The sequence below is a fragment of the Pipistrellus kuhlii genome, unplaced genomic scaffold (assembly GCF_014108245.1).
Source record: "Pipistrellus kuhlii isolate mPipKuh1 unplaced genomic scaffold, mPipKuh1.p scaffold_m20_p_36, whole genome shotgun sequence".
NCBI classification, from domain to species: Eukaryota; Metazoa; Chordata; class Mammalia; order Chiroptera; family Vespertilionidae; genus Pipistrellus; species Pipistrellus kuhlii.
This window is the reverse complement of record NW_023425536.1, coordinates 5,300,952-5,314,319: the sequence shown is the minus strand read 5'-3', so window position 1 is coordinate 5,314,319 and position 13,368 is coordinate 5,300,952. Positions and strand designations below refer to the sequence as shown.

General features: G+C 49.7%; 1 protein-coding gene across 2 annotated transcripts in view; it reads left to right on the top strand.

Moving 5' to 3' along the window:
• Positions 1–13,368, top strand: part of LOC118732247 (aminopeptidase O (putative)) — a 287,553-nt gene that overhangs the window by 189,820 nt on the left and 84,365 nt on the right. For both annotated transcript variants that reach the window (XM_045570737.1, XM_045570736.1), the window contains exon 10: positions 377–437. In XM_045570737.1, the coding sequence (XP_045426693.1) occupies positions 377–437 (61 nt within the window). The remainder of the gene's footprint in view (positions 1–376; positions 438–13,368) is intronic.

Here is a 13,368-nt window from a genome sequence, read left to right as displayed (position 1 = left end):
CCAGGCCCATCCTCCGCTGCGGCCACGTGGAGGGGGCGGCGGCGGCGGCTCCTGCTGGGAGAACCGGCTCCCCTGACCGCCCTGCTGTCCTGTGCCCCAATGTTTGCCACATGTGTCAAACACAAGGCCCGCGGGCCAAATCCGTCCCGCCAGGCCTTGCAATGTGGCCCGCACCGCGCTGTCATCACTGCACTCCGCTGCGTTTCCATCACAATGACAGTTTATGACTGTTCAGTAAACCATTCGGCCCGCGATTTAGGCTGGATTTTAGATTTTGGCCCCTTCTCTGATTGAGTTCGACACCCCTAGTTTAGACCCTCTGTCCTCCGCGCTCTGTAACGTCTAACCCTTGGCCTCTTGTTTTCTGTCTGTAAAGGCTGGGTTTGTCTGTGGAAAGCATCTTCCGAGACTGGCTGGAGCGCCCGGGACTGCCACAGGTGAGCCCACCGGTCCCCAGGGAGGAGCGCAGGGGGTGCTTGCTGATAGAAACGGGGAAGAATCCTCACCCCCAGGCCAGGCGGAGGCCCCCCTCCCTGAGTCAGGGAGGCGATGGCCCCCGGCCTCTGCCCGGGTGACACTGCCAGGAGGATACTGCCCGCCCTGGCCGAGAGGGATGGGAGCGCCTGCGACATGTGGTGTGGATTTGGGGTGCGGTGTGGATTTGGGGTGCCGTGTGGATTTGGGGTGCCGTGTGGATTTGGGGTGCCGTGTGGATTTGGGGTGCGATGGCGGCACCAGGGTGGGTTTGCAGCGGGGACTCCCGCTCTGTTCTTTGGATGTGGCCAGTGAGCCGCCCGCCCACAGCTTCCTCTGACCTGCTCCCAGTAGCTTCTCTATCATGATCTCTGCCCCTCCGCTCCCTCCTCCAGCTCTGCATCCCTTCCTCAGGCTGGCTCCGCATCCCAAGGACGGCAAGATGCATTTCTGCCTTAGACACTGGGACCTGCCCCTATGAACTCCCTGCTGTTCACAGGGACAGGTCCCAGCTGCCCCGCACCAGCCAGGCGAGTCCCAGGGGGGCATCTGGGTGGGCTGGCCGGAGGCCCCTGCAGGCCTGGAGCTCTGCCACCGGCTGCCCACCACGGCACCCCCCCCCTGCACGCCCCGCCCCCGGGGGGGAAGTGGACCCCCGCGGCGGAGAGAACCCTCCCTGGACCCGTTAGCCCCATTAGCTGCTCGTTTCTGGTTTCATGGCTGGTATGTGAGCTTCCCTCTGGGAGTGTCTGAATGTCAATGGATGTCTGTGAACCATGAAATTAAGGAGCGGGAGGGGGTGTTCTCCATTACCTCTCCACCCTCTCCTCACATCTCGGTGCTGCCCCACCACAGGGGAATGCCGGATTGTCCCCACCAGCCACCGGGAACTCATGCCTAGCAAAGCCGCATCGCCTGGGGCCACCTGTTAGAAATTGTTTGTTTGGCCCAATCCTTCTGGAATCAAAAGGAGATTAAAACCCTGAGTCCTTAAAAGGCTAAACAAAGCAGGGGCCGGTAAGGCAGCACCTGGCCCTGGGAGGGCAGTGCTTCCAGCTCTCCTGGTGTGAGGAGCCTCTGACTTCTGAGAAGCTCAGGGAAACAGGGTGAGGCCACCGGACCCTAAAAAGCCAAACTCACCCTTGTTTTAGCGGTGGGGGCGGGGCATCCCCTGAAGCACTGCCTGGTGTGCCAGTGCAGCTGGTGCCAGGGTCCCGGACGTGCTCAGAGAGCAGACCCCCAAACCTCCCGGATCCAAATAAGTCCCAGAGGTCAGTCCCCAGGGAAGAGGCCTTACCCGGGGCCCCAGCCTCGGTCTCTGGGGGCTGCCCTTCCCTGTCAGGAGGCTCCTTATTTCCCCCAAGAGGCCGAGGCCTGCCGCCAGCGGGAGGTTTTGCTTTTCATTGAAAGGGGGAAGGGCACCTGGAGGGGAGAGATTAGCCTCTGAGCCCCAGGTTCCTCCCGAAGGTCTAGGTGCATTAGTGAAAGCTTATTGTGCAGACAAGCATCTCTGCTGTCAAAACACAGCCAGGTGCAAGGAGGCCAGCCCCGCTATAAATTGTCTTTAAGACCCAACTGGTATTTCCTTGGGTGCTTAACTGTTCAGTGAAAACAATAGCGGCAGAAAGGGCCCTGAGTTAGAGCACATCTCCCCCTCGAATGACCGGACGGCGCCTTTTCATCCCTGCCATTCCGGCCGCACTTACAAGGTTCGTGGTGATGACCTCCCGCCTCCTCGGGAGTTCCTTCTCCTTTCCGCTCCGGGGGAAGGCGCTGCAGGCGGGGCCCTCTGCCTGCAGGGCCCGGGGTGAATGGGACACCTTGTTCTTTGTCTCCGTCACTGTGATATAAAGTTACGGTGTCTGGACCTGGAACGCCAACCGGAGCCCTGAAATCACTCTGCTGCTCTTTGTTCTCATTAAACATTCCTGTCCCCCAGCAACCAAAGCCACTCGCGACAAAAGAGGCTGTTCCACTGGTGAAGTTTTCATTCCGAGGGTTACAGTGGCTTTTTGTCTTCCCCGGGAAGGTGTGTCTTGTGGTTGACCTTGATTTTCCTTTTTGGCCACATTGAATGGAAATCATTTTTAAAATGTGGAAATAGCTTCACCAGCAATAAAAGTAAGCATGAGCCCCAAGGAAGTAAAAGAAATTGGATCCACACCTCCTTAAAGAACACCCAACCCATAACCTTTGGGTTTGCAAACAGATCAAAATTGGTTCTACCATTGGTATTACAGATTATTTCCTTTCATGGCTTTGTTTCCCCTGATTGTACAATAGAAGTATTACATATATGTTTTGGAATATAAAGAGTTTGTAATAAAATAAAAATGGCCCAGAGATAGTTTTTAAAATTAATCCTTTCAGTCCTTTTCCAAGATGAATATGATGAATCAATATATTTTATTGATTTTTTTACAGAGAGGAAGGGAGAGGAATAGAGAGCTAGAAACATCGATGAGAGAGAATCACCAACCAGCTGCCTCTTGCACACCCCCTCTGGGGATGTGCCCACAACCAATGTATATGCTCTTGACCAGAATCAAACCTGGGACCTTTCAGTCCGAAGACCGATGGTCTATCCACTGAGCCAAACCAGTTTCGGCTGTCTCCCTTTTTAAAAATAAAAATAATATCTCCTCTGTAGCAAGTTCAAGCTGGAGCAAAATAGATAGCATCAAAGGCCTGGCCCTTCAGCCGCACCCACCAGAGGAATCCATGCTGAGCGCAGTTCGCATCTTCCTGCCTCGTGTGTCTGTGTCAGGACCGTACAGCATGGAGGTGCATATTCTTTTAAAATAAAATTGGAAGTCTTCACTTAAAAATACACCTGAATCAAGTGGTGTAGGGAAAATTGGACATGTATCTGTTCAGTTTTGGACCACATTCTGCTACCACATACAAAAATAAACTCATTTAAATCAGTTTAAATGTAAGGAGATTTAAATGTAAGTCCTGAAACCATAAAACTCCCAGAAGAAAAAAATAGGGAGTGAATTCTTCAACATTATTCCTGGCAATAACTTTTGGGATACTGATCTTTGGGCAAGGGCAACAAAAGAAAATAATAAACAAATGGGACTACATCAAACTAAAGAGTTTTTGTACAGGAAAGGAAACCATTAAAAAAATGTAAACACAACCCACTGAATGGGTGAAGATATTTGCCAATGATCGGTAAGGGGTTAATATCCAAAATATATGAGGAATTTATACAACTTAACACTAATAAAAGCCCAATCCAATTAAAAAATGGGCAGAGGACTTGAATACACACTTCTTTAAAGAGAACATACAGATGGCCATCAGACAAATGAAAAGATGCTCACTGTCACTAATCATGAGGGAAATGCTAATTAAAACCACAATGAGGTATCATCTCACACCTGTCAGAATGGCTGTCATCAATAAATCAACAAATAGCAAGTGCTGGCGAGAATGTGGAGAAAAAAGGGAACCCTTGTGCACTGTTGGTGGATTGTAAATTGTTGCAGCCACTGTAGAAAGCAGTATGGAAGTTTCTCAAACTATTAAAAATAAAGCTGCCATTTGATATAGCAATTCCACTTTGGGATATTATCCAAAGGAAACATAAACACTAAATTTAAAACATAAGAAAAACCTCTATGTCCATCACAACATTATTTACAGTAGTCAAGATATGGCAGCAACCTAAGTGTCCATCAATAGATGAATGGATAAAGATATAGTGTATAGGCAATGGGATATTAACTCAGCCATAAAATAGAATGAAGTCTTGCCATTTTTGACCACATGGATGGACATAGAGGGTATTGTGCTATAAAATAAGTCAGAAAGACAAATGCCACATGATTTCACTTATATGTGGAATCTAAAAAAACAAAGCAAATGAATAAACAAATAAAACAGAAACAGACTCACAGAGAACTAACTGGTGGTTGCCAAGGAGGAACAGGGGGAAGATTTAGAAAATGAACCATGTGTGACCTTAAAAAAGAGCAATTACTAGATTTTTAAAATGTAACAGGAAAAAAACAATTTCCTGTACTTGTGTTGTCATAATTATTTCACAAGATATTGGATTTTATTCCATTGTGCTCTGGGTTGTGATGAGAGTTGTATTTGCCTGATTACCCAGAATGCTAACGAGCTGGAGAATAAAACTATCTTCCATACCTTGCCCATTTTAGAAGCGGGAAGTTACATCACTTTACTTTGTATTAAAAAAAAAAAAAAAAAAAAAGGATTCTCACATTTAATATTCTACAATAAATAGTCACCCACAAAAGCATACCTTAAGGAACACAAAGAACATTAAGAGGTGAACGTTTGTGTGCTGTGAGGTTTCCATTCCGGTCAGTGGGGTTTGATACTGAGTCCCGGAGCTTCACCAGCCCTGCTCTGTGCTCCTAAGGACTACCCTGTTTTCCCGAAAATAAGACATTGTCTTATATTAATTTTTGCTTCCAAAGATGCACTAGGTCTTATTTTCAGGGGATGTCTTATTTTTCCATGAAGAAGAATATGGTACACATTTATTGTTAAATGAAAATAAAGGAAATTTAGCCGAGATCGGTTTGGCTCAATGGATAGAGCGTCGGCTTGGGGACTGAAGGGACCCGGGTTCGATTCCGGTCAAGGGCATGTACCTTGGTTGCAGGCATATCCCCAGTAGGGGGTGTGCAAGAGGCAGCTGATCGATGACTCTCTCTCATCGATGTTTCTAACTCTCTATCTCTCTCCCTTCCTCTCTGTACAAAATCAATAAAATATATTAAAAAAAAAGAAAGAAAATAAAGGAAATTTACCTGTATACAGTACGGTAGTACGGTAGTTGTCAACACAAACCAGACAAACTGTGAATCCTACAGTATCAAGAATTTACTCATTTATTCAATGACAATCTATTAACATCTTCTGGAACATCATCATAACAATCCAATTCCTGAATTTCCTGGTGAATTTCTTGTGACTCCATTTCTTTCAGAATCAGTGGACCAAAACTCTCATGTTTAGCCTGGCGGGGGGGGGGGGGGGGGGGCGGGCTTATTTTCGGGGGATGCCTTATATATCACTCAGAAGGAAACCTGTAAGTAGGTCTTATTTTCAGAGGATGTCTTATTTTTGGGAAAACACGGTAGATATAAAACGGGCGGTTGGCCCTAGCCTTTTGGCCCAGTGGATAGAGAGTTGGCCTGCAGACTGAAAGGTCCTGGGTTTGATTCTGGTCAAGGGCACATGCCCAGTGTTGCAGGTTTGACCCCCCAGTAGGGGGCGTATAGGCAGCCAATCAATGATTCTCACTATTGATGCTTCTCTCTCTCCCTCTCCCTTCCTCTCTGAAATAAAAAATATATATATATTTAAAAAACAAAACTGGGGTGGTTCAGGAACTTCCTAAGATTTTAGAATTAGAGATTTTCTTAAAAAAATAAATAAAAACATAACACAAATAAATATCTTTAGCTTCCATATTCCTCAATACAATTCAAGAGTAATAATTTTTAACAGTTGCAACGCTTTCTAATAAATAGTAATAATTTAATTTACTCACACCTGCCCCCCTTTCCCCCTCACATTCCTCAGAAAGTTGCCCATTCTGCTAAATTTACAGTTCTATAGATAGATTTTTATTTCTTTTTATCTCTGCCAAAGGTCTCCACCACTCCAACCCACATATGTGTATATTCCAGTCTTCTTTGAGAAGTTTTACAAGTGAGGACATTAGGAGTGACTTTGCCCATCAGCCTTTCTTCTGCACTTTGTATTTCTACTGCTCCAGGGCTCTCCAACTCCTCCCTTCCTCTGATTCCCTGCCCGCATCCTGATCATCTTCTGTGCATATTTATTCATTTTCTGGTGGTCTTCCTGGTGCCTCCCGCAGTTTTTCATGTTTTGCTCTGACTAGTGCCGGAGCTAATTGGTCTTTTAGCTGCCACGCTGTCCCCCTCCGCCATCACCCACAGCAGTGTGAGCGAGTCTCCCCAAAGCTCAGACCCGCCCTCACCAGAAGCCCGTTCCTCTCAGCAGTGCCCATGCCGTGCCCGTTGGGCCACAGTCTCAGGCGGCCCGCAGAAATGCCCCAAGGCTCCCTTTTACACTCCGTTCGCTGCCTCCTACGCACGTGCCGACCATGATCACCTGCAGCAGGTACCTGAACTTCCACACCAGCTGTCCTTTGTAGGGACTTTTCCTCTCCTTGGAATGAATGCTTTTCTTCCTCTGCATTTAGCGAGTATAACATCCTGTTTTATATTGTTGCAATTTGTATATGTGTCTCATACATCCCATCAGAAGCAAGGGCGAGGGGTGGGATGTGTGTGTCCAATTCATTTCGTCTTACCTGCTGTGCGTACTGGGCTGATGGCAGACTCACTGTGCTTCCTGCAGCCGCTGCACCACGTGTGGTTATTAAGCACTTGAAGACTATCTAGTGCACCTGGAGAGTTGAGTTTTTAACTTAATTTAATCTCAATCTACATTAAAATCTAGTAATCCAGTTATTGTTTGGAATAATGTAGGTATGTGTACGAAACTCACTTTTTCAGCTGTAAATTTCATGAAATCAAATACAGACCAAGCATTTCTGATTAAAATTTAGCATCCAAATTGAGATGAACCATGAGAACACATCCAATTTAGAAGACTTAGTCACAAACACAAAAAAAATGAAGGTAATATAGCTCATTAATCATTTTAAATTTTTGCTTACATCGTAATATTTTGGACACATCATAAACCCAATGTTTATATGCCCAATAAAACATATTATTAACATTAATTTTAGCTGCTATACCTTTTTAAACATGGCAGCTAGGAAATTTCAAATGACAAATGTGGCCAGCATATGTTCCTGCTGGGCAGTGCTGCTCTCAGGCTAGTACGTAGTTGAGTTAAAACCTGAGTGCATAATACCTTAGAACAGTGGTCAGCAAACTGCGGCTCAAGAGCCACATGCGGCTCTTTGGCACCTGGAGTGTGGCTCTTCCACAAAATACCACGTGCGGGTGGGCATGTACAGTGCGATTGAAACTTCGTGGCCCATGCGCAGAAGTTGGTTTTCGGCTCTCAAAAGAAATTTCAGTCATTGTACTGTTGATATTTGGCTCCGTTGACTAATGAGTTTGCCGATGACCACTGCCTTAGCATCACCACCAAATGGGCATCATTGAAAGCACCTGTATTTTTTTCAAACGTATGGAGAAAGAGCACTGGCCATTCCACAGCCACCCTGCCCTCTCTGCCGGCTCCGTGGAGGGCAGGCTCGGCCCGCAGACACCCAGAGCAGCCTGATTCATCGCCAGGCGACACTCTGGTGCCCGTGACCCTCTCAGCCCTTGTGTGTCTTCTTTCTACTCAGCAGCCGTTAGGTGGCAAAGTCACTGGCAGCAGTGGCAGGGAGAGGCTCAGAGCGGCCGGGGACCGGCCAGTCACAGTGTCCTGGAAACAGGCAGCAGTCAACGCCAGCTCCCAGACTTGCTCCTGATCAGAATGTAGAGCAGCAGGTGACCGTGTCATCTGGAAAATGCCACTTCTCTCCAAGCCGACACCTTCAGCGGCCAAAGGCCACACACACAGCAAGTGGTGGAAAACTTCAGTCTGGGAGGGAAGATGCCGCAGTCACGCAGCTGAGGAAACCTGATATGACGTGAGACGTGTGTCACTGAGCGCTGAGCGCCGAGGCGTCTTAGCACAGGCTGGCGACAACAGCCACGTGGTTCTAAGGCCCATCAGGGTCCAGGCTCAGCGTGCCCAGAGGAGTTCTACATCGAACGGTCACTCAAGGAAATGGAGACTACTTATTTTGAAAATGCCTGAGAAATTGTATTTGTCGCATTACACGTGCTATGAGACCATTGGTTCTTTCATACCCGGAAACGGAGCTGCCGCAGTGTGTGTGTTTGGGGGCCTGATGACCTGGCTGTTCGGTTTGCCCGGGGTCGGACTCACGCTCTGTGACGGAACACTTTATCAGACGTCCTTAGAAGTGCAGCACCGGCCTCTGGCCTCCCCGGGGGCCAGGCCGGCCTGGCGAGGAGCTGCCACAGTCACTCAGTGGGGTGCACTGCCGGGCAGTCACGAGAGACGGGGTGCATCCTCCCAGAGAGAAGGCGGTACTGAAGGTCGGTGCTGGGCTTTTTATTCAACACTGTCCAGACGGCCAGCCTCTCACAGCGCAAGGCCCAGGATGAACCAGGAGGCGTTTTCCTTCCCCTTATCCCTCCCAAAACCTGATTCCAGAAAGAACTGGAACCTCGCTCACAGGAGTCTGAGGCCAGACACCAGAGCACCCTGAGCATGACAGTGTTCCCTCTCCCCGAGGTGCTCCCTGTGGAGAGAAGCCCAGTGTTTGCGTGGTGGGTTCAGGATGGACAGGAGGAGGAGGAGGCTGGAGCCACTAGTTCTGAAGTGTGTGTGGCTCAGTCCAGAGATGGAGGTGGACGATCGTGGCCGGGGCGCCTATGGTTTGGTGAGGAGGTGAGGCTGGTGCTGTCTAGAAGCAGAGCTCAGCAGGCGGGGCGTGAGGCCGAGGGCCACCTGGCCAGCTCCGCCCAGCCCTGCTCCCCGGACTCACCCAGGAAGCTGTTTACACCCACCCCTGCTGAATAAGGGCCCCTAAGAGGCTCTGACCCGTAGAGAGAATCTAACTTGCAGGGGTCTTCAAACTACGGCCCGCGGGCCACATGCGGCCCGCAGAGGAGTCTGATCCGGCCCGCCAGGTTTTTTGGGCAGTGAGCGCAGCCGAGGTGTTACAGTAGGAATTAGTAGTTCATATAGTCCGGCCCTCCAGCTCTCTGAGGGACCGTGATCTGGCCCCCACTTTAAAAAGTTTGAGGACCCCTGATCTAAGGTTACCTTATCCAAGTTATCTAAACGTAGTCACTTAGAGAGTGAGTCCAACCACGGACAGAGAGAACAGCCAGGATAGTAGAGTCCCAAAAGCAGAGCCCGCTGCGGCAGCTGCGTTTACTGATCCAAAAGAACCCAGGATCCCACAGCACATATATTTAGACAAACGCCATTTCTCAGGTACTCTATCTAAAATCACAGTCTGGAATATATTCTGTCAAAGGGAGTTTCCCTCATTTCTGAGAACAATCTAAATAAACTCTCAGAATCCTTCAGTTTTATATTCTTCCCGAGAAATGCATAGGTTTGGCTTTCTGACCTGGTTTTTAAGTTCAACCGCTATGCCAGGCACTGTGCTGGGCAGCGGGCATGCAAAGTGCCACCCCTGAGCTCGCAGCCCGTGGGGGTGGCTGTGAATCCGCCGCTGCCACAGGCGCGCAAGGGCCTCGGCCTGGAGTCGGGACCCGGAGGCACCAGGGTGACCCCGTGTTTGCGTGCCCGGCGGGGCGGAGACCACGTGCGTTAGTGCAGCCGCCTGCGGGCGGGCCGGCCACACTCACTGGTCTCTCGTCGGCCAGCTCCGTGTGCAGGGAAAGCAGCAGGATGGCCCCCAAGGTGCACGGTCCGGGGCCAGGTTTGATACATGAGCCTTCCCCGTGACAGGCCTTTTGTGTTTTTAGCAGGGTTGCTTTTAATCCAAACCAGCTTGATCCCATCCTTGCCTTAGGTTTTACAAGACCCGGGAGGAGATAATAAATAATGCAGCAGAGGGCCCCGAGCAGGGACGGGTTTAATCTAAGCGTGCCTGAGCGTTGTTTGCTCTCTACTGGGCAGAGTGTGCTTTGTGTGCGCAGTAGTGTGACACCCTCCCCCCGTCCAGGACTGTGAGCGTGTGCCAAAGGTACACATGCCCCTCTTGCTTTGGGTATCTCTATCCGACCGAGCGCTCCGCAGAGGAAATACTGAGCTCTCTTGCAGGGAAGGGGCTGGGGTATGTTTTGGTGAGAATGAACGTGAGCGGGTGTAGAGACGAGTGTAGGTCTTTGCCTTCGGAAAGATAGAGCTGTTCCTCTTTCAAGGTGGAAGCAAACGAGACAGTACATACCAGGCCCCCAAAACCAAGGAGAAGAGAACTGGTTGAGCAGAAAAGTGTGTATGTGCCTTCTAAAGCGTGTAAGGGTGTTTCCTACAGCTTCCTCTTTGCTCTCCAAAGCACATCCTGACTGGAGGTGGCCAGCCAGGTCAAGGTGAGTTGGTGACTGTCAAGTTGCCCAAGTCCAAGCGTGTGGCTAACAGTTCATGGCACACTCTGTGTGACCTTTGTCCACAGTATATTGGTGCTCGGTCTCGCGTGTGTCCGGCACGTGTCCAGAAGACCCCATCTTCCCAGGCCAGCCCTCGGGCTGGGCCACCAGGAGCTCCGCGGCCACTGCCGCATTCTAAGCGGGGGTGGGGGTGGGGGTGGGGGTGGGGGTGGGGGGGACCGTTACACAAAATGCGAGGCTGTGTGATTTTGAGGGACCGAGCAGGAATGGAGGCTGGTGAGGAAGCCGACTGTCACAGCCCCCGCGCTGTTCTCCGGAGCACGGAGCACGCTGCAGGGACTGGTGCCCAGAGCTTTGATGCAGCAGATGCAGCTTTGGAGGCAGCTCCCGAGCCCTGAGCGCCGTAGCCTGGGGGGGCAGGGGCGGGGGGGGCGGGGGGAGGCACTTGCCTTCTCTGAGTCCTCACTGCTTCTTCGGGGAGTGAGGGCAGCTGGCCAGGGGAGGCCGGAGTGGCTTTGCGCCTGTCACTGATCTGTGCCTGCTGCCTTGCTGAGCTCTGAGCGGAGGAGAGTTGGGATCGGCTTGTCCTGTGTCTCCCCCTCCTCACTGGGAACCACTAAAGGCCTCGGACTGGAGCCTTGTCCTCGGCGTGGAGAGGTATGGGGAGTTCTTCCCTGGCGTCCAGAGTGCTGCTCACCAGCGTGCACTGCGAACCCCCTGGCGCAGCTCCTCTCTCCCACTGCAGAGCTGCTGTCTGAAAGGTTATGGGAGAAACCTCAAGTAATAATCAATCTGCAAAAGCATCTGTGCTGGTTGTTCAGTGAAGAAGAGGCACTTGCTTGTAATTCAGATCAATTATTCACAGATGATAAACCTGTTTGACTAGTAGGAGATGAAAAAAATTGTCTAGGGTTTTATTCTAGTTTTATTTTTAAAATTTATCTTTATTGTAGGTATTACAGATGTCCCCCCTCCTTTTCCCCATTGACCCCTTCCACCCTGCACCCGCCCCGCCCAAGCCTTCGCCATATTGCCTGTGCCCACGGCTGTGCTTGTGTGCACATAAATTCCCCGTTATCTCTGCCCCTCTCCCTCCCCCGCCCCTTCCCTCTGGGCTGCCACGGTCTTCATGGTTCTATGGCTCTGGATCTATTTTGTTCATCAGTTCATTTTGTTCATTAGATTCCACGTAGGAGGAGTGAGGTCATGTGACACTTGTCTTGCTCTGACTGGCTTATTTCGCTCAGCATGATGCTCTCCAGGTCCCTCCACGCTGCTGCCAAGGGGAAGAGTTCCTTCTTTCTCACCTCCGCATAGTATTCCAGCGTGTACATGCACCGCAGCTTTTTAATGTCTTGAAATTCCTGCAAGTCAGTAAGAACTGAGGTGACATTTCCCGTGGACAGTGGCGGCTGTTCTTTCTAAGATACAGTTGGAGACACACAATAAGTCAGCACTCACTCCTGTATGTCTGTTGTCGGAAAGGCCTGGGGGGGAAGCCCAGTGGCTTTTGAAGGAAGGAGAATCACTGTGGCCAAATGCTCCCGGAGCAGTTTTTCTGTGCTGCTTTTATATTTAAACAATTAGCGTATTTGCCACTTAAAAAAAATAAATAAAAGCAAGCAGAGCCAGCCGTGAAATGTCAGGGGAAGCTGCTCGGGTGGGCGCAGCATCGCTCCCAGCAGGACGGGGCCGTGTCCGGGTTCCCCGTACTGAGAAAGCAGACCTGTTTGGGGTGCGGCAGAACAAGAAATGATCAAAGCCAGATGCTTTCCTAAAATTGTATTTTCAGTGCATTTATGTGTCTGTTACAAAGTGTGCTACATGCTAAAAATATTTTCCTTTGTAGGTCAAAGGAAATTTCAGACCGCATTGAGGGCTGCATGGATCAGATGGTTTTTCTTAAGAGCGTTAAGGGCATCCTGGTTGTCATTATCCCGGCTTTCCAGTATGACATTATTTATGCCCCAAAAGCTTCACAATTCAATTCTTCTTTAATTTCAGCCACTTTATTGGCTTGAAAATGCATGGGAGGAAGGGCAGAGTCAATACATCAGAGCTGGGGACTGAGACTCCAGGGCGACAAGTGGTAATGGGAGCGGCCAGTTCCCGGAGGCGTGGCGTGGCCCCGGGGCTGATGCATGGACTCCTCCCGGGGCCGGGCTCCTCCCTCCTCCCTCAGCCTTCGATCTTCATCCTCTGTGCAGCCCAGCAGAGGTGCATTCTCTTTAAGACTCTTGTTCTCATTTATCACAAAGTGGGCTCCTTCGGAGTGCTCAGCGGGTCTCTCCTCCTCAAACTGTATTTTTCGTCCCCGAGGTTGATTTTGTAATTGAGGGATGTCTGCCTGGGCTGGGCATAAATGCTTCTAACAAATTAAGCTGTAGACGGGTAAATCCAAGAATGTTTAGGTTGTGTAACTATTAAATTGTATGTTCATCCAATTCTTCCATTTCCCCTCTTCCCCCCAGTATACCGGATATGCTGTTTTACACATTCCCTAATATGTAAAATTTTGGATGCCCTAATAATTAGGGCATCCAAAATGAAAGAAAGGCTATTGCTGATTGAGTAGGGTCTATGCTACGTTCATTGAACATCACAGCTATTTACTTCTAGTCAGGGCTCTAGAAGGTAGACATTATCATTATACCCATTTATGGATGAGGAAACAAATCTAACGTAAAAGCCCACGTTATTCTTACATTGGTTTTAATTGCATGTAGCTACTGGGAGGGCTTTAAGTGTGTTTGCGCCTTGCACCTGGTCATGCTGGTGCCTCGGAGAATGATGC